General features: G+C 41.6%; 1 protein-coding gene across 1 annotated transcript; it reads left to right on the top strand.

Moving 5' to 3' along the window:
• The first annotated feature begins 5457 nt into the window (after nucleotides 1–5457).
• LRIG2 (leucine-rich repeats and immunoglobulin-like domains 2) lies at nucleotides 5458–24305 on the top strand. The gene is given in 21 exon segments (XM_010292635.1): nucleotides 5458–5528; nucleotides 6046–6120; nucleotides 6619–6753; nucleotides 7279–7422; nucleotides 7541–7684; nucleotides 8262–8405; nucleotides 8666–8809; nucleotides 11575–11655; nucleotides 12516–12587; nucleotides 12727–12795; nucleotides 14198–14361; nucleotides 15557–15877; nucleotides 16806–17087; nucleotides 17712–18161; nucleotides 18657–18806; nucleotides 20105–20386; nucleotides 21029–21254; nucleotides 22958–23030; nucleotides 23032–23067; nucleotides 24230–24276; nucleotides 24278–24305. Coding segments are annotated over 20 exon segments (3063 nt in total). The 5' UTR covers nucleotides 5458–5528; nucleotides 6046–6049.
• The last annotated feature ends 3085 nt before the right edge of the window (nucleotides 24306–27390 follow it).

Here is a 27390-nt window from a genome sequence, read left to right as displayed (position 1 = left end):
GGAGGTGTGGGGTGAAAGAGAGTCTGGCACCGCCGCCCTGACAGCCGTCCGAAGGAAGGCTCTGTGCCCTCAGGTCGCCAAGGCAAAGATTTCATGCTGTTGTTATCCTGCTGTGTGACGATAACGTTTGAAAGGAGCGTGAAGCAGGAGCAGGTTGTGGCTAAGAGGAGGTTTGTTGGCTAGTAGGAGTTTTGATAATGCAAGTCAAGCCAGGACTTAACGTTTTTTCAGGGCAAGCTGTAGGACGTAGTCCTTTACAATTCTGCTTAGAAATATTCCTTCCAGCGCCCTACTTCAGCAGTTACTGCTGCTCCTGATTGCCTTTGACTGCTTTGCAACTCAGTGACTCCCTCCTTTTTCCTCAGGAAAACCATTGTGAACTCACCTTGACATTTGCTGATGATGTTTTTTAAAAAAAAACACACCTACAAAACAATTGATAGACCACCCTTAGTCTCTGCTCCCAAGAGTTTAATTAGACAATGTGCTAAATAGTGTTCACACAGGGTCGAGTGCTGTACGCCTTTATTCTTCCTTGGCCACTACTGTCATAGTCACCATTGTGCTTGCCACCACGGGGGTGGAAGAGATGCTGAAGTATGAGGATATCAAAAACCACTTTTGTGCACAGAGGCGTTCTCAGGCCCTCTTGGAGTGATCGTGTTTCCTGGTAGATAGAAATAACAGTATTCCAGACCAAGGAAAAAAGCCTGCTTGGAGACAGTATAAACATACAAACCAACGTTCAGTTAAGGCCAGGAATTCCTCTAGCAGGATTTGGGAGTCTGATCTGTATTAAAAATGGGACATATCTAAGGAAGCTTGTCACCTTCTTGCCCCTTTGTGGTTCTGTGGTTCTCTTCTTTCCCTGCATGGTTATTGGAAATATATAAGAGTAAATGTGTATTTCAGCATAGAAATACGACTAAGTTGTCTGTGAAACCTTTCGTGTTTAGAAAGGTACAAAGATGTCTTAACCTTAGCACTTGGCAGAGAGTGTGTCCATGCCAGGAAAAGCGAGTTGGAAGTTCATCAGGTGGCTAATAAGCAAAATGATATCCATGCTGTTTGGGAGCAAGTTTTCAAGCTTCAGCAAATAGTTGTACCTTTCCCCAAGCTGATAGAGGGTGTGTTTAAAACTGCTTGGCACAAAATGCGATGGGAAGAAGCGGTGCTGGCGCTGTACTATGTTATGCAATCTGACATATGCTGCAAACAATAATTAAGTGTATGTTCTCTGTTGTGGCTTTTAGGATTTTGTCACACAAAGTGTGTGTGTGGGGTAACATTTTTTCTTCACTAGGACTACTCTAGCAGTTCTGAATCTAAATGAGCTATAATGCATACAAGCTGTTTAAAATTAATCAAAGCTTAACTTTTCTCACATGAAGAAGTCCCTGATCTGCTTTTTTGTCTCAGTTCTGTGATATAATTTAACCTAACTTTGAAGACTAAAAATTTTTGTTTTTCTTAACTCTTTCAAAGTACTTGCAGGTGATGCTCCCAGTGTGCAGAGTTTTTTGTTTTATTTTGGGGTTTTTTTTTGTTTTAATAAGGCCAGGAAAGCACCTTCAAAACTCTTGATGGAGGTATTCAGGCAACTGTAACTTCATGTTTCCTGCTAAATTACATCTGTTTTGTGGATAACCTGGCGGGTGATGAAAAGGGTAGGGAAGTCAAAGAGTTACTGAATATTTTTTGATCTGTCTGCACCTTAACATAACATTCTTTAGAACAAGGAATGCAAGCCCTGTTTGTAGGGCAGTCATCTGTAGGGGGAGAGGGAAGCACGATGCTGGTGGTCGCTGCCTTCCAATTGTATGCTGGTGCCTGAAAGTGTGTTTATATATGCTGGTAACTAGGGAGATGATGAATAAAAGTAGATTAGGTATCAGTTAATTAGTTCAGCTAGTTCCATTCACAACTTTTTTTTGGGTGAGCTTATGTATTTTCAGCTCAAATGGCTGGCTGCGTTGCTGCATCAACACCTGTACCAGCACAGTGACATGGGGAGGAAGCAGACTCAGTTGGGCTGAATTAAGATAATTCACCAAGACTAAGTGTATAGTAATCAATTCGGTGTGTATGTTCTGCTTTATTTACTTGAGATGAATACCACTTCAGCTCAAAATGAATGTTTAGATGATTTTATATACAATACCAGATGAATCTCTAACATACAAATTTTGCATGTTTACCCTGTATCTTGCATAACATGGGCCTCACAGTAAAATGCAAGTGCTTCTAAAATCAGGGGTTCTTTGGTTTTGGATTTTTCAGAGCAAGGGAATTATATCTGGTTCTGCATGGTAGAAATCTTAGCTGTGCGATTGAATTACCTATAAACACAGAAAATCAGACAATGTATTTCGCTTTTGATTTAGTGATCAGTCTACTTCAAAAAGAAAAGCATCAGTAATAGTAACTAGATACAAATAATGTGAGAACTGTTTCAAGTATGAACTATACCCAACTTCTTGAAAGAGGACTTATAGTTAATGCAAACTTTGTTATAGTCCAAATTTGAGTAATAATAGAAAAAGACTTTCCTGGGCTTTCTAAATTAAAATCGTAACTTCTTGCTTAGGAGTAAGACATTAGGCTTCTGGGGGGATATCTGAATGTTAGCAGATCCTCATCACCTAGACCCCATGCCTGTCACTGTTTAAGAGGCATTTGGAGACAATGCCCTTAAGAACTTGCTTTAACATTTGGTCAGTCCTGAAGTTGTCAGGCAATTGGACTAGATGATCATTGTAGGTCTCTTGCAGCTGAATTATTCTATTCTGTTTTTCCCCGAAAGCCTTAGAAAAATCAAGTTTCTGTTTTCTTTGCGTATTAGTCTGACTCCTGAGATCTTTGTTAGTGCCTGCTAACCATGCCTGACACACAGGTTGGTCTGGCTCTGCACCCATGGCATGGTTTTGCTCATCAGTGTAGTATCTGGACACCTTGAGGAGTGTGTTGTTATCTTCTGTGACCATTGTCTCAGCCTTTCTCCGTGAGTTGTGCTTAGGTCCTTTGGAAATCATGCGGCTTAGTACTCCCCAGTCTGGTTAAACCCACTGCTACCAAGATTAGTGTCCTCAGTGCTGGCTGGGTGCCTGCGTGTTTGAAAGAGCCAGCAAAGACTCCTCCACTGGGATCTGGGATCAGCGCTGCCACTCGCTACTCCTTCCGCTGAGCGTGACTGATGGCTCCCACGGGCCATGGGGGCTCCTTCGGCATGCCTGGAGACCCGGGGCTGAGCTGGACTCCGGCAGCGGTGGGCAGGGTGGAACCAGACAGCTCGAGAGGGTGTCCTGGGTGCTTGGCCTCCCCTGACACGAGAAGGCTGCTCTAGGAGCAGTTCATATTCTATTGTCTTCATATGTTACTGGCATTTAGGATTGGCTTAATTATTATATTTATTAAGGGAGCAGGCTTGCAGAATAGCCTTCAGTGGCTACATGTGCATTGTTCTCTTCTCCAGGTTCCTTCGATTCTTTTTTTAATTGTAGGAATGAATAATTGTTTGCAAACCTGTTTGTGTCTGTATCTCAATGTAATTGAAAGAATACATTAATAACTGCCTCACTTGCCATGACACCCAGGATTTTAATAATTCACTGCTAGAACAGTATCTTTATTGCTGAGTCTGAGTGGAAGTTAAGGAGAGCCTGTCAAGTCCTTGCTTTCTCCCAGTAGATGCTGGTCTCACAGATCAAAAGTGTATTGGTAGTGCCGTGGGCACTGGGATGAATAAAACCTGGTCCTGTTCAGGTTGTCTTCTGGTTATTGGCAAGCCTTCCCTGTGTGGAGGGTTCTTGTGACAGCATTAGCACCTGCTGATGGATGCTTACTGGTACTTACTGGCGAGGATTGAATTTGTACCGCAACCCCTTCTTCAGCAGGGGCACCAATACAATTTCTTTTCTTCCCCCAGTCATGGTTTTCGGGCAGCTTCGTGTCTGTACAGGTTTGACCCTCGGTGTAGTTGAAGTCAACCGCAGGCCCAAAGCTAATGCAAGAGCAGACATGCGCGTGGGTGCTGTGACTGCCTGAGCCTGGTTGTCAACAGAAGTATTTTTAACTGTGATCAATTACATTTGAATATTCTTTTTAAAAGTTACGTGGTAATTTTGTTCTTAAAGGATAACTTTTTATCCCGTGTCAGCAGAGCTGCAGCCTGCCTGATGATCTTAAAACTATCCCTAACAAATACGTACTGTGTTACTTCTGTAACCATGATAGAGAGTCAGTGACACAGGACCTCATCAGAGGAGCTCATCAGAAGGTGAACAGCTCTTGCTGACAATAGCTCATTATGGCCCTGTGCTTGATGTCAGAGTTGGAAATGGAGTGAGAAGTGTGATGCCTTGCTGACAGGCAGGCACAACTAGCTAGCAGAGGCAGATTTTTGATGTAATAGGCAGTGTTCAGTTATATATGTACCTATCAACAGTTTTCTGACTGTGGTGAAGGTATCGGACCTATTTCACAAGCTCAGTGGCGATGCCAGGCCTCTTCCAACACACAGCAGCTCGGGCTCTTGGCACAAGTTTCAGGGGTTCGTCTCTGTTCTGGGGTCATGCCAGAAAGGTGTCAAAAAGACGAGTTGGTTTCACCGTTTGGAGTGATGCCTGTGTCTCCTCACAGGTATGGCTAGAACCAGGTTTCCATCATAAACCTGAATGGGTTTTTTTGGTCATGGTTTGACTTGTGTCACAAAATGGAGATAGTCTGTGCCCAAAGAGTTATCTCTCAGAAATGGATTTTTTTGCGTTTCTTATAACATTTTATGCACAAAGTCCAAGTCAAAAGTAAAATCCTGCTATAAAGTTAAAGCAATGAGAATAGCATCAACATCCAGTATGGGCATTAAAAGCAGATTTAACAGTTCTCTTGCCTGTTGAAACAATCCAACTCCTGCATTTGTTTCCTATAAGCAAAACCAACTGACACTAAAGCATGCCTTCTATAAGCTTCCCAGCCTCATGTTTCTCTCCCCTCCAGCTTGTTTGGTAATTGTGTGTATGTTGTTCCTTGAAAATAAGCCTGCCTTGACTAGTCAGCTTCTTTGAAAAGCTGGGCAGGCTAAGAATATGGGGATTGTTGCTACAGAAAACAGTTCAATAACAGACATTTTGTAAGAAATTATTTTCATGTTCCTGGAAAATTTTTCTTTTTTGCCATAGGTAAGTATTGTAGATAGATTTAAAGGAAAAATGCTCTGATGATGTATGAGCTTTCTTTCAAGAAGCCGTTTAAACAAAGAGTTATTTTGTTCAAACAGAAATAGAACTGTCTAGACTTTTATTGTAAGTGAACACTAGAACAAGCCAGAACCTTCCTTCCCCTTTGGTGAAGGAGGAATTTTGTATCAAAAATACGGTTTAAAACGTTTAGGTTGCATAAAGCGTACATGGTTTTTCTTAATTCTAGGAGCTACAATAACTTTTCTCTTTGTTCTCTAGGGATTTAAGTCATAATCATTTATTGTCATCCAACTGGAGCATTGATTTGTCTGTTCATACACTACAAGAAGTGTAAGTTGGCTTTTGTGAGGATAAAATCTAAAGAATTTGTACCTAATTCTATTTAGTACATTTCATTGCATGTCTAGATATCTGGTCTGACTTGTAGAAATATTCAGTGCCAGTTAATTAAAAATGGATGCTTTATGTTGGCAGTGCATTTTATGTATAAAACTGGTGCTTTGTGAGCATAAAACTTTTTCACGAAAGGTTAGAAGACCAGTATTTTTCAAAAGAAATTAGATGTTTGTTTTGACTATAGCTGATTCTAAGTTAAAGAGAAGTAATAGTATCCATGAGAATGGTAAAAACTAGTGTACTTTGCTATTAAATTGTTTAAATTATCGAATATTTAAGCTTTTAGGGAATCTTTTTTGTCAACTATGAAGTATTATTAACATAACAGAATTGTTAAATGTGTTCTGTGATACGAGTTATTTCTGCTGCATACAGAAGGGTTTTTCTTCTCTTTGAAGTGCCAGTAATCTTTTTTGTTGCCTGTGTTTTGTGGTGTTTTTTTTTTTTTTAGGAAAATGAATTACAATGAGCTAAGTGAAATTCCATATTTTGGAGAAACAACTTCTAATATAACTGTTCTTTCATTGTAAGTAATATTTTGTCTGTCTTTTTCTTGTTTAACAAATGGGAGAATTGTATTAGAGTTCTGCTATCAAGTTTTAGGAAAACATAGTTTCTTTTGTCTTGAAATACTACTCATCTAAAGTGCTTTGAGGAATATGTAAGCACTCTTTAAAGAAATACAAATCAGTTAGACAATCAAGTCACCATAAATTACCAGTAAAATGCAGTCAACAAAGGCAGGCAGCTTTGAAGGGGAGGGGTTCAGTCCAGGGATAACAGTTCCCACAAGGAACAGCCCAGCTACAGGCCCCAGAATTTGAATCTATTCGTATGTCAGTGGCAAATAGCTCTTGGATTTTCAGAGTGTTAATTCCTAAAGCGATACTGAAGTGTGTGCTACATGTCCCATCTAAGAGGCTTGCTAATAATGTTTATATGCAGAATCCTGTAGCTGTTTCAGCTGTGCAACTTAAAGGATGGCATGTTTTGGTAATCATTATTTGTTGCTGGTATTTTTCAGGGTACACAATACTATTCCAGAAATAAATGCTGAGCAACTCCAAGTTTACCTTTCATTGGAAAATCTAGATCTTAGTTCTAATCTTATCTCAGAAATTAAAGCTGCTTCTTTTCCACGGATGCAACTGAAGTACCTGTAAGTATGAGTGATCTGTTATGTCTGGGATTCCTGGCTCTACAACTATAATGTTGAAGACCTCATCTACTCTAAGTTAGTGTGTTAAAGTAGGCAGCCCTGTGCGGTTTTGAACTGGTAACAGTGCTCAACATAGCTACAAATGTCCATGAAATAAAATACTTTTCATACCAATCTGTATTGCATTTTCTCAAATAGTATGGAAAACCATAACTGCTGTTGTCAAAGTGCAGGTACTTCAGCCAGCAGGGACTTGGAATGGTTTCTGCCCATTTTGAGTAAATAACTGTTGACATTCTCTTGACCGTGTCTAACTGAAGCATGGGTATGCAGTAAAAATCAGCTCCTAGCACTGATTCCTTTGGGAAAAAATATTTAATTTGGTATACTAGAATTCAGATTTCTGATGTGACTTCACAAAGAACTTGAGTTCAAATAAAAGGTGGTCTTTCTGAAGTGCTTCTGCAGTTGTGTTCATAAAATTCTCCATGTTCTGAAAGGCTTCTTTTCCTCTTCCTTTCCTAGGAATCTGAGTAACAATAGAATAACTACTCTGGAAGCAGGCTGTCTTGATAACTTATCTAGCTCACTAATGGTGGTAAAGCTGAACAGAAACAGGATTAGTGTGATTCCACCAAAGATCTTCAAATTGCCTCACGTGCAGTTTCTGTAAGTAGCAGTCTTGAAAGCTTAAAAACAGTTGTTCATCTCAGTGTGTGTTCTTGACTTTCACAAAGTGGTTCTTATCAAAAGGTGTCTTAATATTTGAATGTTATCTTTATATAAGGGAACTGAAAAGGAACCGGATTAAAATAGTCGAAAGCCTTACATTCCAAGGACTGGAATCCTTAAAATCCTTGAAAATGCAGCGCAATGGGATTAGCAGACTAATGGATGGAGCATTCTTTGGCCTGGGTAATATAGAAGAACTGTAAGTATGCTTAGTTGTGGAATTTCTTTCAGGGATGCTGGCTGTGGAGGGTTGTGTCCTGTATGGCTTCCCTTACATCAAGGCTGTGCTGAGATATTGATGAGCATCACAGGAAATGAGTTTACAGATCTGTATTTTCCCCATTATTTTAATATCATGTCTGGTAACTTCAGAGGTGGAAAGATATTGGCTCTCTCCCCAACCTCTTCCCACTTCGTGATCAAGAATGCTTTGACTCTGTAGGTAGCTGTTTGCTGGTTTTCATTTGCACTCCCCATAAGGTGGGATGGTTCTTTGTTGTGTGACTGTTTGACAGATAGTGCAGGTGTGCCATGCAGTGCAAGCAAAAGATTTTACAAAATAAATAATCTTTGAGCACAGAGACTACAGTTTTGCTTCTGCCATTGGATCACTGCAGCTGTTATTGAGTTACTCAGTTCTTCGTATACTTCTGTTTGCTCTTTTGGTTTCAGTGGAATGAATATAATGTTATGTTGGCATCCAGAAGGTGAAATTTTGTAAATATATGTTTCATTGAGTATCTCTTTGGCAAATGTTTTTCCTTCTAATTCCTTAGAGAACTGGAACATAATAACTTAACAGAAGTAAACAAGGGCTGGCTGTATGGTCTGCGGACATTGCAACAACTCTATGTTAGCCAGAATGCCATTAACAGGATCAGTCCAGATGCATGGGAGTTCTGCCAAAGACTTTCTGAGCTGTAAGTTCTGGGCTGCTTTTCATTGGGGATTTTGTAATGTTACAATAACAGATTGGATAGCGTGTATGTAGCAAGAATGAATTACCAAAGGAAGTACTCAATTTCCTTGTTAGGCCCATGGTAGTGCTGTGTATTTTACTTCTCTTTATAAGTGCTCTGTTAAAGAAATTAATCAAAACTCAATAATTAATCAAGTTCGATACTATCTTCATAATTAATCCCCCTCTACTTGCTTTTAAAGTGCATTTCAATGTTTCTAGAGACTTGTCATACAACCAACTAACTCGCCTCAAGGAATCTGCCTTTGTGGGACTTGGTTTATTGGAGAAACTAAACCTGGGTGACAATCGCATTAGTCACATTGCTGATGGTGTGTTTAGAGGTCTGACAAATCTTCGAACCTTGTAAGTACAGAAAACTTCCAGTTAAAATTTCAGTTTAATGCAGTGAAGCTTTTGGAAGTAAAGACAATGAATGTTGCACTGTGCAAGCCTGAGATCAGTGTTTTGGCGTTGTTGTGTGCTGTCCTGCCTGCAGGTGTGGCAGTGCTGATAATCTTTTGGTCTGCTGAAATAAGAGAATTCTGGCCCAGGTAAAACAAACCAGACACTTAATTTTATTGGTGATAGGACAGTGGCTTGGTGACTTTGAATGCCCAGTTGCGTGTCACACCGGTTTCTGAGGTGTGGATAGTCGGCTTGCATAAATGCCGGCTGTGGAGCAAATGGTCAGCCTGGACCTCTCTTTGTTCCAGAAGGTTTTGTTACGGTTGGAACCTCAGAAACCAAGTGGTGAATCCATTTGGTTGCAGAAGGTACGGTTTAGCCCACCCTGCTTGTGTGCTGAAGTCATAGGCATAGCGTATGGAGGAGTGTAGGATTACTTCTTGCTGTCAGAGGCACAGCTCTGCACTTGCCAGGACCTTTTGTAGCAGCTGCAGCTCTTTGATATTTCTGACAAGAAAAGACTCAATCCTGGCTCTTAATAAAAAAAAAAAAAAGTGTCCCAAGTAGATCTGAACAGTTGTAATCATCCTAAACAATGGTAGTTTGAGGAAGGAGTGAAAGTTTATAACCCCTCTGTCAGTTCATTAAATAAATGCTTAAATAAGCAAACTCACCAGAGAGATTTATGTAAGCAGTCATATTCTGTTAACCTTAATGCAACCTTTTAATGAAATAATTAAAACTAATTTCTTAGATTTAGAGTAGCATGAAAAAGAACAAGAGCAGATTAATTAGTAGGTTTTCCTGGGCTCCTCAGGGGCGTCAACAGCCGGGAGGCTGGCCGTTCGCCTGGGGTTGGAATGTGCAGGATGGAGGGCAGTGGTGATTAACAAGGCTCCAAGCATTCGTGCCCAGCCAAGCATGAGGAGCCAACTCCTCAGCTCACACAATGAGGGGCTTTTCTTTTGGGTTGCTCACTCATTTTGCTAAATGGTTGAAGTAGTGGAGTGTAAAAATACTTCAAACAACAGGAGATACCGCGTTGCTGTCGGATTGGTTCCATTGTTGCTTGTATACTGGTTGTTTCAATGCTAAGGCTGATGTAAATATTTCTATGTTCAGCTCCTGCTGCTATTCTGCAATGTAGTTTTAATTAACAATAATAAACCGTAAAACTGTGTATTAACTACAAGGTAATAAAAGCAAGGTAGGATTAACGGTGTATCTAAGAATAGCACTGAAGTTTTACATCTTACTGCATTATTTACTTGGCAATACTGTGAGTAGCTTGGCATTGATAGCCCTCCAGCATTCACAATCTAAAATTCTGAAGGAGATCTGGAGATAATTCTAGAAACAAGTTTCAAATCACAAGAATGAGCAACCTGGAAATAAATTTGGCATATTATTCATCTGGTCCTTCTTATTAGATCACATCCAAGTTGAGTACCTTAGCTTGAATAATTTTCAAAAAGGAAAGTACTTAATGTGAGCAAATATCAAGGACATATTTAAGACCTTGTGATGCATGAATTGTGGAATTCTTTTCTTTCTGTCCTAAATGTTAAAGTGTATATATATTAATTGTGGAAATGACTGCTGCATGGTGTTAAGAACAAGACTTCCATATTTCAAAGTAGGAAAAATAAGAAAATAACGTGTTACCACTGACAATGTCCTGAAAGTTCATCCCAGTCTCTTCCAGGATGCTGTTTTATGCAATTTACAATTTCACCCAAGGGAAAGTAGATACTTAATTTTTCCACCATTAGTACAAGGAAAGAAGGGTTTATATGGGTTGGTATATACTTTTTGTATATATACAATTGTCTGTATATATAGCTCACTTTCTGTGTCACTTGTTTGGAAGCTCCATCAAGCTGATGCATATAATAGCTGGCAAAATGCAGTACAGACCATTTTTCATTGGTGTATCTTCCTTTAAACACACTCCTGCCTGCAGGGACTTCTGTGCACAGTGGTATCAAAACAGATGAAAACTGTGTTTTTGGAAACTCTTGACTCAGTGCATGCCGATTAGGCTAAAAATGCAATGGAATTTATTTCACCTTCTTTCTAAAAGGCATTTATTCCTCTACAAACCGTATTGCTACATTGCTTTTGCTGTTTAGATGGCTCTTCTATGTGAGGGGCTGAAGCGCTGTGCAGAGGACAAACAGAAATCCCATTAGCTGGTAACAAGATTTGTGAGCAGAATATCAACTTCATTCTGAAAATCTACTACTTTGTGCCTGGCAGCCTTACACCACAACCTGTGTGTAATCTCTTAATATGCTAATGCTATTATAAGCCTGTTACTCAGGAAGATTAACGCTGCTGGTGTATTGGTTAATTCACTTACATGAACCAACTTGTTCAGGAACCTCTCCCAGCTTCTGGTAAATAGTCCATCACATGACAAGTGCTAGTCAGACTGAGTCTTTCCTTAAATACCACATCAAGAAGTTGTACTTCAGAATTTGTTTGTGGTTCTGTCTGCGGCACTGATCTTGAACAAGTCTATTTTCTCTTGCATCTCTGAAATGGAATATTCATCTTCTGACAAGCTTAGTTTTATAACAGGTTTGAGACCTTCCAGGTGACACTGTGCCAGAACACAATAGCAGGCCTGTACAACAGTAAGTTCTCTTCCCTAGCTCACCACTAGCAGTGGTCATGATGATGTTACAAGGCTGCTTTATAAGAAAGCTCCTCTCCCACAGGGACTTGCGGAACAATGAAATCTCCTGGGCCATAGAAGATGCAAATGAAGCATTTGTGGGACTCGGCAGGCTGGATAAACTGTATGTACTACAAACCGTTGAAATGACAGTACTTCCCAGGCATGCAGAGTAGAGGGAGAGTGCAAAATATTAAGTAACTATAAGTAACTATAAATCAATGACACAAGGCAGAAAGCCTTTCTAGTTGGCAGCTGTATTCAGTGTGTTTCCACTTGTGTGCTGCAACCTCTTGATATAGGCTTGGGTTCTGTGTTCAGGAGCATTCGATCTGCATAGCACTGGATCACCTTGCAGCACCAATTTGAAGAAATTATGCATTCAAATACTTGTGCTTTTATTATTGAGTAGCCCAGTCCAACTGTGTGATGATTGTCACTTTTTCGGCTGCTTTAGTTGGGTAAAAGTTATTGCTTATCAAAAAAGCAACAACAAAGAAAATATTTTTGAGCAAATTTGAAACACTATTGGATTAACAGCTTTCCAGTACTTAGCTATGTGCTTTTCATCCAGTGCCATGTGCTTTGTAGGAAGCTCCATCCTATGGAGCTACAGACATTGCTTATAACAAATAGCTTGGTATGAGGGTGCAGTCTCAGGAACGAATGTGCTTGTGGCAGATTGGTGTTAGGAAGTTATTGCTCCACTCCCAAGTTCTACTTATCACTGTTTCATTCTGCTGACTTAAGTTATCTTCTGACACATCTTTAACCCAAATCTCTACATTAAGAATGGAAAAGTAACCCTATTCTGGGGAAAATCAGTTGAGTCTTTAAGCTCAGAAAACAGTATTTAATCTTTTTAGCTCAGCTAGAACTAGAAAAACTTAGTTAAACATCATAGGGAACTTCTTTGGGGTCTTATTTGTGAACTCTAATTGACATTCAGACTGGTTTCTGGGGTTGGGGGGCTTTGTCTTTCAGAATCTTACAAGGAAACCAGATTAAGTCAGTTACCAAAAAAGCATTCTCTGGTCTTGAAGGACTTGAACATCTGTAAGTACTTTACTTTTTATAATTTCTAATTGTTTGTCAATGTCAGTCTTGTATTCTCTGTCACATTCTCAAGAATTTAACTGAAGGTAGCATATGAAATCATACTTACCTGTTGTTGTTCTCTTTGATTGACTTACAGAGATTTAAGCAACAATGCAGTAATGTCCATCCAAGAAAATGCATTTTCCCAGGCTCACCTGAAGGAGCTGTAAGTTCATGACAATTATTTAGAGATTCTTTACACCTTGCGAAGAAAACTTCAGCTGTTGTAGGATTGGCTGAAGTTGACTGAAGTGTGTCTGCTTTCATCATGAAATACTTAAAGCAGTGCTGGTAAACTATTGACTCAGTCAATAGCAGTATACTTAGATTTAAGGTTTGATAAAATCTGCACCTCCATTTCCTTAGTTGCAATTAGTAAAAAATAATTTTTCCTGCAATGCTGAACCATTAATTTTTTCGTATCTTGTGATTTTGCAGCAAGCTCAGCACACACTAGCATGTAGATAGTGAACAAAACAATCAGGAATTTTTCAGGGGGGCTAGCAAACGCAATGTTTTGTATTCCCATTTTTGGGGCTAGGGAAAGGCTTTAAAAATTCACAGCTAGACAAGAATATTTACTTGCTCAACAGATACTTAGGCTGCTAGAGCTTCTTGTGATCTTCAGACATTTGAAGTATTGTAATGTGAACTGACTGTCACACCCAAGACTAAACCTACTGTAATGCAGTCATCTCTATGAGATAAAGTCTCTGAATATTGTGTAATCTGTTTTAAAACTGTTATTCATTTAGTTAATCTTGGCCAGGTGGACTTAGTCTGCAAGATCTGCCAGTTTGAGGAGACACATTTTAGGTGTTATCTAAGATAAGACTTTCATTGCCTTCTCTAATGTATCTTAAAAATGAGTAATTGTTGGTATGTATGGGCAAGCAGCAGGATGGAATCCTGGCTTGTGTGCCTCTCCTCTCTCACTACTGGATTCATCTAGTGGCAGATCACTTTGTGTTAAAAAGCTGGACTTCTCCAGTCAGTCACTCACTCATACATAATATTTAGGAAACTTTGAAAGCAGGTTGTGGGGAAGAAGTGACCTATCATTGTTTCCTGTTTGCAGTTTCTCTGTGGAGCAGAGAAAACAACCTGCAGTAGATACCTCTATGAAACAAATAACTTTCTTAAATATTGATTAGCTGGCGTGAAAATGAGTATTGAGGCTTATATGCATTTCATAATGGCAGGTGTGTTTAGTTTGAGACATAGAGCTGCTCTGCAGAGTTATGTTTCTTTTAACTGCTTTAAAGAGGGATGGAATAATTGTAAAGACAGGCTTAATTATTTTAGAAAGTTGAAATTCCAAGGTTATTTTCTTCAAAATTAAAAAGAAATGTAGGGTTTCAATGCTGACATAGAGGGAAGGATTTTCTGGATTGTCTATAGCATATATAGCTAACATTTTATAATAAATACTCATAGGCATAAAAGACTACTATAAATCTTGAAGTTTCTGAACGTATATGCTTTGTTGTTTTGCTGCATGAAATCACATGTAGGAATGTGAAATACATAAATTTTAATCACACTTCTGTTTTGCCTTGTTTCTGCAGAATTTTGAACACTAGCAGCTTGCTTTGTGATTGCCAGTTGAAATGGCTGCCACAGTGGCTCACTGACAGCCATTTACAGCAGGCTGTAAATGTTAGCTGTGCTCATCCTGAATGGTTAGCGGGACAAAGCCTTCTCAGTGTGGACCCTAATGACTTTGTCTGTGGTTTGTATTTTTAATGACTTTTGATATAAAAACATGGTAACACAAATCTGTGCAGGTACCTTTCTGAAATCAGGCTGTAGCACTGCTGGAGGTACTTGGTCTTGGCCATGATGCACATGTGGGCCTGTGTACATCACTGGCTCTGCTTTGGAGTTTGGGATTTAATTCTGTTTTTCTTTGCTCTGTTTTGTTGTATTTGAGCACTGAAGCTAACCTGAGGGAGTAATTCTGTGACACTGTGTTGTCTTTCATTTAGGTTACTGTTAAAAAACGATTATGCTTCCATTCTCCCTGCTTATGAATGCCTTTAGCTTTGGAAGGGCTGTTTGACACTTCCGTATTGATTCTTGGCCATACCAGCAAGGCTAGAGCGTTAATACTCTGGCACGTTTTCTGATACTCCATATCTGTAATATTTATTTGGTCTCTGCCACCACAGTTTCAGACATAAGCCTGTTTATTTTTGTAACCGAACTGTGAAATGGAAAACTCTTTGCCCAGAGTCATGTGTGAAGTCTGTGGCAGGCCTTGGAAATAGTCTGGTGTTCCGTTTTCCGGGTGAGCAATCTGATAAGTGCTACTTGTGTGTATGCAATTCTTTCATTCTTTTGGTGGTAAAGGCTACAATAATCATGATGTAGGCACAAGCACCCACTTCTCCATTCTAATATCACCACTGCGGTGCCTGACACCGAACACTGTGTGTGCCTACCAGAATGTCTTTGCTGAAATAATGGGTATTGAAATAACTCTTTATCGAGTGGGATGAGATAGTGAACTGCCAGCTTGCTATGCTTTGTATTTGTAGAACTTAAAGGCTCTTCAAGATACTGAAATTACCTGAAAATAAATCTCAGTCCTTTGTGAAATAGCCTAAAATAGCCAGCTGAGCACGGCTTTTGTGTGTGATCTAAATATAGCACGTTCCCGACAGTTGTACAAAATGCAGGGTGCTGCTCAAGACCATGCTTCTACGCTGATTGTTCTCAGTGCTTATTCTGTATGCCTACCTGTGGTTCTAATCCTCTTTCACAGTTTGATTTCCAACTGACAACAGCTGAATATGTGCACTTCAAGCAGGATATCTGTTTCCAGCGCTTGCTTTCTGCTTACATTGTCTTTTGAGTGAGTTTTCTTGCAAAATTAATTGCAAGTTGAAGAGGAAAGCAACTAATCTTGGTGCTTTTATTTTCAGATAATTTCCCTAAACCGCAGATAAGAGTGCATCCTGAGACAACAGTTGCTCTGCGAGGCATGAATGTGACTCTGACTTGCACTGCTGTGAGCAGCAGTGATTCACCCATGTCCACTGCCTGGCGTAAAGACAGTGAAGTATTGTGTGATGCAGAGGTTGAAAATTTTGCCAGATATCAGCAGCAAAGTGGTGAGGTGGTAGAGTATACCACTGTCCTGCATCTTTTCAATGTGAATTTCACTGATGAAGGAAAGTATCAGTGCATCGTCACCAATCACTTTGGCTCCAATTATTCCAACAAAGCCAAGCTGACTGTCAATGGTAAGCAATAATGGTGACAAAGGAAGAAATGCTTTTAACCTAAAGCTTTATTTAAATAGTTGCAAGTCTATTTTTCACTAGAGCTGGCCCAAAATAGTCTTGCAAGACTGTCTCACTGGTATTTAGAAGTATCAAACATCTTTTTATAAAGCAGGAAAGAAGTGGTTGGGGTTTTTTTTTTGGTGGGTGAAAAGCCAGCCTTATGTTCACTTTTCAAAAGGGGCAGCTATCTCCCATGCTTTCATTATAACACAATTAGTTGTTCATCTAGTTAAATGGAGGTAGAATTCTCTTAAACTAAAAGCTCCCTCTGCTGTTTCTTCAGAACTAAGCATCTTTCCCATGTGTAAAGCTAGGGAAGATTCCACTGAAAATAACTGGTGGGACTGGAAACAAACTCTGACAAATCAATGAAGAAGCCCTTTGTTTTTAGCCATAATGATTCTATCTATTTTGGCTTGAGGGAAGGGAGGTAAGAAGACAACGTTCACATCAGTCGCTAGACCACTGATCCCCATTGTATCTAAGAGCAGAGGTGCCTGTGTTGCTTTTCTTGTCCTGAACAGATAATGCAGACTTGGACTGATGAGGTGGAAGTTCACCTTCCTTATTACCAGGGAAGAAAGAGCGTGACAAAGGGCTTATGAAGAAGGCTAAACCTTTTCCCTGTCTTTTCCCCATGAGAAATGTTGTCCTTCAGATGGTCTTAAATGAACGCTGTAGATACTGTATTTAAATTTAGAGGATAGGCTCTGAGAAATGACCGCTGAAAATTTCTGTAGTTTTTCAGAAAAATCTGCCTCTCTCTTAGGGAGAACTACAGGTGTGTTTCAGATTTGCTTGTTTTCAGATATTCGCTGTGCTATGGAGCTTTTGCTGCTTTTTCCCCTGATACTGAAAATACTGAAACTGCATCTCCTTTTTACAGAGCTGCCTTCTTTCCTGAAAACCCCCATGGATCTTACTATCCGCACTGGGGCGATGGCCCGACTGGAGTGTGCTGCAGAGGGTCACCCTACTCCGCAGATCTCCTGGCAGAAAGATGGTGGCACAGACTTCCCTGCTGCAAGAGAGAGGAGGATGCATGTCATGCCTGAGGATGATGTGTTCTTTATTGCAAATGTAAAAATAGAAGACATGGGAATCTATAGCTGTATGGCACAAAACATTGCAGGTGGTTTGTCAGCAAATGCCACGCTGACTGTGTTAGGTAAGTGGTGTGCTAAACTGTGCTTGTGTATGGATCCCTTCACTTTTGCAGTGGTAGTGTAGCTTATCTATAAGTAGCAAGCTTAAGTCCTGAAGAATGAAGTTAAGATACAAAGAGCACCACTTGGCATGATTTTTGAACAGTGAAGCTTTAGAAGCTAAGCTACAGTGCTGACCAGTGAAGTTAGTATGATCTTTGCAGGAGAGGACTGAGAGGCATATCTCAATCCGGCTGGTGTCGACTAGATAGTTAATTTGTGTTGTCTTGGAACAAAGTCAGTGGCAGGTAACATGAACTGTGCTGTGTAATAGCGGAAGGACAGTTCCTTCTGGGGTGTGGTGTTTTTTGAAGGCACTGACTTTTAACATTATGGTCATATGGAAATTTAGAGTTGGAATACGTAAAGCAGACTGTGGCTAGCACAATTTTGGGGATATTTGCTGTACCTGCATTTGCTGCAGTGATCCATAGAAGAGCTGAACTCACAGGATTTCCTGTATCCTGTGTTTCATTGCTCAAATTTAGGTTCAGGTTGTAAGATCAGATTTTTAAATATCATGGAGTACACACTGGTGTTGCACCATGAAGTTATCTTACAATTTTTTTTTTCCTCCACTGTTACAGAAACTCCTTCCTTCGTTAGGCCCCTGGAAGACAGAACAGTAACCCGAGGTGAAACTGCTGTCTTGCAGTGCATAGCTGGTGGCAGTCCTGCCCCTCGCCTCAACTGGACTAAAGACGATGGCCCTTTGACAGTCACAGAAAGGCATTTTTTTGCTGCAGCAAATCAACTCCTTATCATTGTGGATGCTGGACTAGAGGATGCTGGGAAGTACACGTGCATTATGTCCAACACACTGGGCACCGAGCGTGGCCATATTTACCTAAATGTCCTGGCTTCCCCAAATTGTGATTCTTCCCAGAGCGGCATGGTCCATGAGGAGGATGGCTGGACAACAGTCGGCATTGTAATTATTGTTGTGGTGTGCTGTGTTGTGGGCACTTCCCTGGTATGGGTTATCGTGATCTACCACATGAGAAGGAAGAGTGAAGATTACAGCATCACTAACACAGGTGAAGTACAAAAGCAACAGCCTTCAGCCCTGTTTTTAGTTCAAAACATTTGTTAAGAGTGGTGAAATTTTTGGATTAAATGCAGATGGATAAGATTGAAGAACTGAAGATTTCCTTCTAAAATCTCCTCAGGGATTTGCTCAAATTCCCTCATTTTAGAGTTGTTTTTTTAAAATATCAAAAGCGTGTTAATTTTATTCCTTATACACTAGATTTGCTCTACATTGAGGGAAAACAGTAAAGTTTGGAAATAAATATTTGAGTAAACTTATTCTAGGTCCTGAAAACATTTATAATGTGTGTAAATTTCCATTCTGGCCCTGTTAGTTTTGAACTAGCTATATGGATTTTTAATCACTGAGGTAGAAAAAAGATAACTATATGTGAGTTGAAATTCTGGATGATATTTTTGTTAATGTGGATAATAGTGCTCGTACTACCTTGAAATCTTCACACTTGGCTGTTGATGTCATCAATGTTAATTCTGCCTTGCAGAGGAGATGAACCTACCTGCAGACATTCCCAGCTATCTGTCCTCCCAAGGAACTCTGTCAGAGCCTCAGGAAGGCTACAGTAACTCAGAGGCAGGAAGCCATCAGCAGCTTATGCCTCCAGCCAGTAGCTATGTGCATAAAGGCACAGATGGTAAGCAAAGCCCTCGCGTGTATTACTTGTATTTCAGCGGGATGACTGTGCACAGTCTAGTCCTCATAGGTGGCAGCAGTACTGCACAATGCAGCATAGTACTGCGTATTAACGTCAAGGGTGGCTTTTCCTAGAGAAGAATTCAGGTTCATCTGAAAATTTCTGTTGATCATTCCAAGCTTGAGGCATCTCCTGGTTTTCTTCTAGTGTGTGTTTATATTCTACTATAAAGACTTCTGCATTCTGTGCATGTTTAATATTTGGTCCAGCAATGCCTGAGCTCACATCTGCTATGAGTGCCTTTGCATGTAGATGTCATGACTGCTGTCCTTCAGGTGCCAGAGTAGTACAGTTCCCTCCAGAGGCTCTTTGCTTCAGGGTTTGTGATTTGTTCAGCAAGGCAGGGATGCCATTAGAGAATTCCTAGGTTAAATGTCAACGCAGATTTTTATGCTGTTTCTTTCCTTTGGGATCTCAAGAGTCCAGGCAATAGAGGTGGAAATAAAGTTTGCTTGAAGATGACTTGCTGTACCTTTTGTCCTTGGCATAAAATTACTGCCTCTGCCAGACATATAGTCTGCTTGCTACAATCATGACTAAAGGGTCTACATTATTTCCCTACCTTGTTTGGATGCTTTTCAGGATATTTGCATCACTGAGTCTACAGAGATGCTATTTTTTACCATCTGAATGCTGAGTAGCCATCCAGTCCTTATATAGGCTGGCTTTCAAAAGTGATCCTTCACTATCAGTTTTTCACATCTGTTCCATGATCCATTCCTTCTAGTCTGTAGTCCTACTACACTGGAGTGCCTATCGGGAAGGAGTTAAGCAGCTCATCTCAATGACCAGATAATAATCTGGTCTGGGGTGTGTGGGCATGCAGAGTACAAGTCTGGCACAAGAGCATAAGCCAATGTGGATAGGTGTTCTGGTTTGATTACAGGGCTGTTTCAGCCTGGTGCCCAAGCTGGTTGGACCTGCATGGAACCCTTTTGCCCTCGAAATAGGAGAGCAACCATGAGATTGCTCTCACTCATGCCCATGGTCATTCCTCTGGTCAGCCTCAGAAGGGCAGTGCTACTGAGAATTTGGATGGTGGTGAACCTAGAGCATTTCTCATGTGACTTCTTCACTAAACAGTCAAGCTGAGTACTCTCTTACCATGTTAACTGTACAAAGGCCCTTCAAACTGTGTCACTGTTATACATGATCATGCTAAGACATGAAAGAGTCTATGGAAATCAAGCATCCTTATCCTCTTTGAGAGTATTTTGTTTTTCTGTCATGTTTGTCAGGTGGCACGGCACCATTGGTGATCTGCTCAGACTGTTACGACAATGCAAACATCTACTCCAGGACACGAGAGTACTGTCCCTATGCCTACATCACAGAAGAGGACGCCCTGGATCAAACTCTCCCTAATCTCATGGTGCAGATACCTAAGGAAATGTATACAGCACGTACCCAGCATGAAACCAGTACTCTTGATAATCTCTTAGCAGACAGAGACATGTCCGTCTTCCTTACCAACCATGACAAGATAATTGAAAAGAAAATCTCCTCCCAGCAGATTAATGGTGAGTGTCCCCTTTTCCCTTTTGTTGCTTTCTATTCCCTGATAACTCTGGCCTTCCCTGTGCTGCTCTTCACTATTGATAAGCAGCTAATTCTTCAAGTGACTGTAGTTTGTGGAGTAACTCATCTGTTTATTAACCACCTTTTCTCAGAACTAGCCCTCAGTTTGCATCCAGTGCCCAAGAGTTGAAGAGTGTGATGTTAAAAAGATAGTATTTCTTAATCTGCAGTTTGTCTCTTAAAGCTTGTGGAATGTGATCCCTTGCATGTACTTCAAGGACATCTATTAGCCAAGAGTTAAAGCGTTGCATAGGAAATTCAAATAGCCCTTCTGTTTGAGCTGGCCTGAGTTTCAAAGAACACCAGAAGATTTTTTTTTTTTTTTTTGTAAATTGATTGGTTTTATGTTAACTTTTTTCCAGGTAGCCTTTTTAAAAATTCATACTGAAGCAGTACGTGTTGTTTCTGGTTACTGTAACAGGTTGCTGAAATGAGAGAGCATCCAGTGAAATATGCTCTCAAAAATACAGAAAATAACCTCAAAGACTGTTATTGCAGAGTTGCACGACTCAAATCTGTCTAAAATTTTAGTGTATTTATCATGAACTCACTCCTGTTCATCTTCTGATTTTTTTCTTCCTCAGAACCCTTTCATCTTCCTTTATGGGGAGTAAACAAAGACCTAGCGCTCTCTCACTCACACTTTCTGCATCAGCAGTCAGCCCATGAGACCCCACGACCTCTTCGAAGCGAGGGCATTATTGACAGTGACCGGGAACAAGCTGCTTCACCCAGACCTTGCCACAGGTTATGTGAACATAACTTTGATTTTAATAGGACACGGAACATTCATGACTATAGTGAAACCACGTAAGACACTAAAATGAAGTCTTGAAAGCAAATCCACATCAACTGACTCTTTGTATTTACTACCTCAGGACTAACCCCAAGGCCAAAGATGCTTGTGTATGTGTGTCTACAGTCAGACTCCCTAGGAGAAGATGGCACATGCCCTTTTTCCTTGGGTTTCTGTGTATTGGAAAACGGGAATGTGCAACAGAACACATGGATGATTAGTGATATCCACAAGAATAGCATTAAAACATGGATTTTCTGATGTTGGAAGCAGCCTTTTTGTTGGTGCATGCTTTGAAAATTTCTCAAGAATGCATAGCTATTTCACACTGCATTGTCTGCTTGAAAACAAAAGTTCAGGGCCTCCTCATGGAATTCCCCAGTAATCGTAAGCATAAAACTCTTGGCCAGCTTTTTGTTCCTTAAACTTTTGGCAGGCGTCTGTTATCAGTCTAACTTTGGGGCTTGTTTTCTCCTACGAATAATGGACTCTAGTTGTAAATAAATTTGCATTTATAAATATTTTGTATACACTAAACATATAAATGTGTTGGCTGTAATGTAAATATGTTTTTTATTATGCCAAAGTATGTATCATACTGTTAGTCTTGACAGCTGCATATCAAGCCATATGGGGGTTTTTGGTGGGACTGAAAGCTTGTTTCTGAGGGGATGGAGATGTCTCTGTTTTGGAAAGAAGTGAATTTACTATAGGTATGTGGTGAAACTGATAGCGATGAATTTCATTGGTACCTGCAACTCTGTATGCATTAAGCCTGGCTGACTTGGCTGCAAACTGATCCATTTCATGACATTAGCAGAATTCCAGGTTCCACGCATTTAAGAGTTGAGAGAGTCCTTAAATCTCTGTCTTAGGCACCCATCTTGTCCAGTAGAGTGTAAAGCCCAACAGACCCTGCATTAACAAGTAGTGTTAACCGGTATTCCAGGCTGTAGTATCCAACTTCCCCTAAGTTCTTGTAAATAGCAAACAAAAAGAACAGTACACACAATGTTTCCCTCTGGTCAGCTGGTAAAATACGTGTAAGATGGGAGTTTTGAGTGGCTTGTTTCAGAAGTTTATCTAAGCTTTTATCTTTAAAAAAAGCTTTTGTATTGTGTATGTTGCAGAGAGGTCTCAATCTATTTTTCCTAGCTGACAGGTGAACTTTTAAAAAGAATGATGTGATGAAAAGCATCATATAAATTGGGAGGGCATTTGATAAATACTCAGTGAACTATACTGTGGATTTTCTGTTACCTCTGCACAGCCAAGAGGCATATGTAGTTTAAAACACTTGTGTCCTTTTCTGTCCTAAAATATCAGGTGGAATTGTTTCCCTATTGAAGTCTCTAATAGTTCCTTAGACCTCAGTGTGGCCAAAATGTTTACATATTTGACAGGTGAGAAGTGAAACAATATGCAGGGAACCACTCAATGTTGAAAATTCAGTACTTGCTGAGACAGAGGAAGTGCAAACTTCATTGGTTACAGTGGAATGTGCTTGACAAAATTAGGAGGAAGAACATTATAAAGACTTCCTGAAAAGTTCTTTCTGGGAAAATGCACCTTTGTGTACCAGGGGCTAAAGACTCATCAGTGATGGGTTTTCAGCAAGTACTTTGTGCTCAGTGCTAGAGTGCTTCAACATTATGCTGTATACTCCTGCCTGAAGAGCAAGGGGTTTCCTTCCTAGTCAGTGCATTTTTTTTTCAAGTGGTAGGATATGTACTAAAATGAAAACAGCTGTGTGGTATATTTTTATACCACAGGGAAAAAAAAAGAAAGAAAAAGACAGAAAAACCTTTTTGGACCAGCCCAAGAGAGGTATGTAAGACTTCCTGTCGATCCATTCCTAGATAGAAGGGATGTGTGACTGAAGTATCAGATGCAGTCATGCAGAATCACAACTGAAACTTTTGAGACTGTGGATTATTTGAGTGAGTGAGGAAACACTGGGAATAATGATCACTTTCCCACAGCTCTTTGGGCATGCATAATAGTCAGGTTTGTGCAAGCGAGCAAATATTATCAAGGACTCTTACTGTGCTCTCAAAGCAGCTGTGGTTGCTTTGATAGCCAGCAGCTTCAGTAGGAAGAGGATCCAATTGTCCTTGACCTTTGGAAGAGAGACACAGGTGTGTTAAACTCTTTTGGGGCTCTGACATCTGAAATGTCTTAATAACATACATGCTAAAAGAAGAATCTTAAATTCCTTCCTCTCTGGTCTTATTCCTTCTGGGCTTTTCCTTTCCAGACAGCATTTAAAACATGCTTATTTTCAATCCAGAGTTCTCTTTTGCAGGAACCTAGTACTGTCAGTTTAAATCCACATGAGAAGGGTCAGGTCATGAAACTACAGCAGCAGCAAAATCTCATCATTTTTGGGCTGCTTTCTGCCTTCTCCAGATACTCATACAGGCTACTGTGGCAGAGTGTGTCTTGGCATGTGCAGAGCCACGATTTCCCACTAGCAGGAAAAGAGCACCCGTGCTGCTGCTCTGTCTCCCATCAGCATTTGGCAAATGCTTGTTCCTTTTTCTTTCATCCCTCTCTTTTGTGGAGTTGAGCTAATAGAGAACCGTCATAGTACAGCTGTTAATGTCCAGACCCTAGGTGTACTTTGGGCACAACTCCTGAGTGCTATTGAATTCCCTTTAGGTAGGTAAGATGTGCTTGGCCAAGACCAAGGCTTTAAAGTTAATGCTGTCTGCACCAGAACAAACTGAAGTGCTAGCTCTTGAAGCCATTTAGAAGCTAAAGCTGCACTGATTTCTGTGAGATATTGGACAATAAAATGTGCCATTATGAATTGCAGCATTTGCATCCTTCCATGAGCAATGGTATCTCTTTAAAGTCCATCAGCAGGTTGTAAACAGATGAAGCTTGTGAGGAGGTGAACACTTTGCTGTACTTGGCATTGTGGAAAAACTTCCTAGGCAGACTTGCAGAAAAAAATCATGCGTCTCTCCTTTCCCCTTTCCTCCAGGAGGCACAGATGGGACGCAGTGGCCATTCTGTTTTCAGTAAACACAAAGTTTCTTCAATCAATGCCAAAGTACTAACAGTACAGGAACTGGGGGTTCATAAGACAGCGTGAGCAAAGCTGCTGCTGTTCCCTGTTGCTATTTCCTAGTGTCTATTTATATTTTTTTCACATAAGAATGTATATTTTGTATAGCATGTGTAATATGTTTGTCTATTGTAATATACCTTAATTCAATAAAATGCTATATACATTGAGCATTCTGTGTAACTTTGCTAGTTGCAGATGGAATAACTAATTTTTTTTCTATGATATTTAGTTTTCATAGGGGAAAAAAAATAGAGTAGATTTTGCCTGGACATGTTCCTGGGCAGCTGGCTCCTCCAGGTGCCTCTGCTTGAGCAGAGGGTTGGACAAGGAGACCTCCAGAGGTCCCTTGCAGCCTCACCCGTTCTCTGATTCTGTGATTCTTATTTTGGTTTTCCAGTAGTGTACCCTTTCCTGAAAACTTGCAGGTACTTCTCTAATGGTGCTGTTGACTCTGGGCCAGCAGACTTGCAGGTCACTGTGCTCCCAGTGCTGTCCTGCTATTCAGATCCTTTGAAGTACCAAAGAGATTTTCTTTCCAGCAACAGACCGTCAGCGTAAATGAGATGGTGAGGGCGTGCCCACGCATACCTGCTGCAGGAGGACAGAGGTGCGTGCCTCCCACCCTGCCAGCCACCATCTCTCCTAAACGCCAGGGTAAGTTTTTTATTCCTTTGAATAGCTTACTCTATTTCTATCATTCTATTCTTGTGCTGGTTCATGTTCTGATAATTAATCACCTTTGCTCTCCTATGTTCCCTTTTGGATGCTTTGCTGTTTTACCTGTTTGCAGCTCTCGGCACCATGTAGCTTTCCCCAAGCTAAGCCAAGCTCCTGTAGCTGCCTCATCCTCTGTTCTTGCTGACAAGTGAAGTTTGTAGCCGAGGAAAGCATGGTTCAGGGGAGCTGGGTGTATGCGTAGCCTGGCACGCGAGAGTTAGTCACCTGGCTTGGCACGCTGCTGTTGAAGTGCAGCACACGACAGCCTCCAGCGCAGAGCTTTCCTCTCCTGGCCGAAGCACCAGGGGCTGCCCAGGGGACCAGTTTGGGAGAGAGCAATCCCAAATGCAGCTCATGGGAGCGCCAGCCAGCCTGCGCGGAGGCCCTGCCTTGCCGGCAGCTGTAGGAGCAGGCTCTGCGGCAGAGGCCGCTGGCAGCCTCGCCTTGGGTCCCTGCCTGGTTTTCTGTGGCAGTGTGCGATGCTGCACGGTTTGGCAGCACTGCCTGATTCCTTGTGGCCTGTGTCTGCTCCCACACGCAGGGGCGAGCATGTTGTGTCTGTAGGACCTACGCTGCAACAGCCAAGAAGCAAAGCCATGCTGTAAGCAAATATTGCTTCTATTGTCTCTTCATAGCAAGAGCTAAAGGGCTGCCCTTTCTCTGTGTGCAGGTTCTTGACTTCTGTATCCATCAGCACACATCTCTGCTAACCGGGAATTCCTCCGGTGCTGATACATGGCCTCGGGCTGTACCTGGCTGGGCAGGGGACAGCAGAGCCACCTCCACCTCCAGCCGGCTCAGGAGATTCCCCTCATATTATAAACTGTGGTGGGGCTTCCCAGGGGACCGGAGCTGAAGCATTCATGGAGTGTCCACAGCATTCCCCAGATCCCAGCTTTTTGCATGCTCTTACGCATTTTCAACCACCACAGTTGCAGAGGAGTGGTACGAGTGTGCCCCGCAAGCCTTGCTTTATCCAGGAGAGTGAGTGTTGTGAAACCCCACCCCATCCTGTGATCATTTCAACAAGATGGTCAGGAAAAACCAGCTATCTCCTTCCCTGGTAAGTTCAGCTCTCCCTGGTTCATTATGTACATCTCAACCCTGGCACAGTGTCAGAGAACCAACAGCTATTGAAGATAAGTTCATGAATAGTTAATGTTCTCAGTTACCCAAGCATATTTAAAAATTAACACTGAAGCCTGGTGTTGATGAGATTAAAAAAATAGGTCATCAAAGAGAGGGGGAAAAAAACAAAAAACAATTGCATCTACCCTCGGGCTTCACTAATGACTGAGTTTTCGTGGAAGATCCTATCCCTTCCTTGCTTTAATCCTTCAGTGGTTTAAAATACTGGATACTTCATTAAACCACCTTCCCTCCTGCCTGCCAGATTCTCCTTTCTTCTTCCCCTCCCACGGGAGTTTGTGGCCCCTTTAGATGTGTTTCCAGCCCGTGAGCACCCGCCCCACACCTTGCTGCAGGCAAGTGCGGGAGCCTGGGCTCCGGAGCAACGGAGCTGGTGGGCACATCAGTGCGATGGCATCGGTGTGACGGCGTGGCTGTGGTGTGCTGTGTGGTGACACAGCATGGGCAGAAGAAGGGGTGCACATCCCAGGGCGGTGGGCAGAGCACCAGGGCATCACTATAGCTATCCCTCCAGCAGCAGCCCCCTCCATCACCAAGTCCTTCCAGGCTCCCTCCTGGAAAGGTTGCCGCCTCTCCTTGTGGAGCGATGCCTTCTGCCAAATTGAGCCCAGCTTTTCAAGTCCTTAAGGATATGTGCATAACAAGGGAATAAGCAAATAACTGAGATGGAAAGAGAAGGCCATCCTTCGGTCTGTGGGAGCCCCAGCCTCAGCGGGCTTTGGCAGGGCAGGTTCTGGTGCCAAGGCAGCCGCAGCTCTTGCCTGCGCCGGGAGCCCTCCTGGGCTCTGGGCTGCTGTTGCCCACATGTAGGAAGCCGGAAGAGACGCAGGATCCTTTTTCAGATTTACACAAGGCGTTCGTAGGCAGGCAAGAGTATAGGGAACAAATGAGCTCTAAATCCTAGTTTTTATGGCTTTTGCCCTGAAGTAGCTAACTATGAAAAGCAGCGGCAGGGAGCCGGGTTACCTCACGCTGGAAAGCAGGCTTTTGACAGTGGCAGCGTGGGAGCGCCAGGGACGCGGTGCCCAGCGTGCAAACGTGCCGTGACTGTGGATCCCATCCCCAGGTGAGCCAAGGTGGTTGTTGGCTGCCGTTGTGTGTCTGCCTGCATGCTGGGGGTGACATTTCCAACACGCTTTAGGAGGGCAGGTGAGCTCCTACCCTCCAGATTACAGATGCGCAGGGGAGCGGCCCCACGGGGACGCAGC

The sequence above is a fragment of the Phaethon lepturus genome, unplaced genomic scaffold (genome assembly GCF_000687285.1).
Source record: "Phaethon lepturus isolate BGI_N335 unplaced genomic scaffold, ASM68728v1 scaffold14708, whole genome shotgun sequence".
In the NCBI taxonomy this organism is placed as follows: Eukaryota; Metazoa; Chordata; class Aves; order Phaethontiformes; family Phaethontidae; genus Phaethon; species Phaethon lepturus.
Note: the sequence above shows the minus strand (reverse complement) of the source record. Positions and strands in the feature narration are given on the sequence as shown.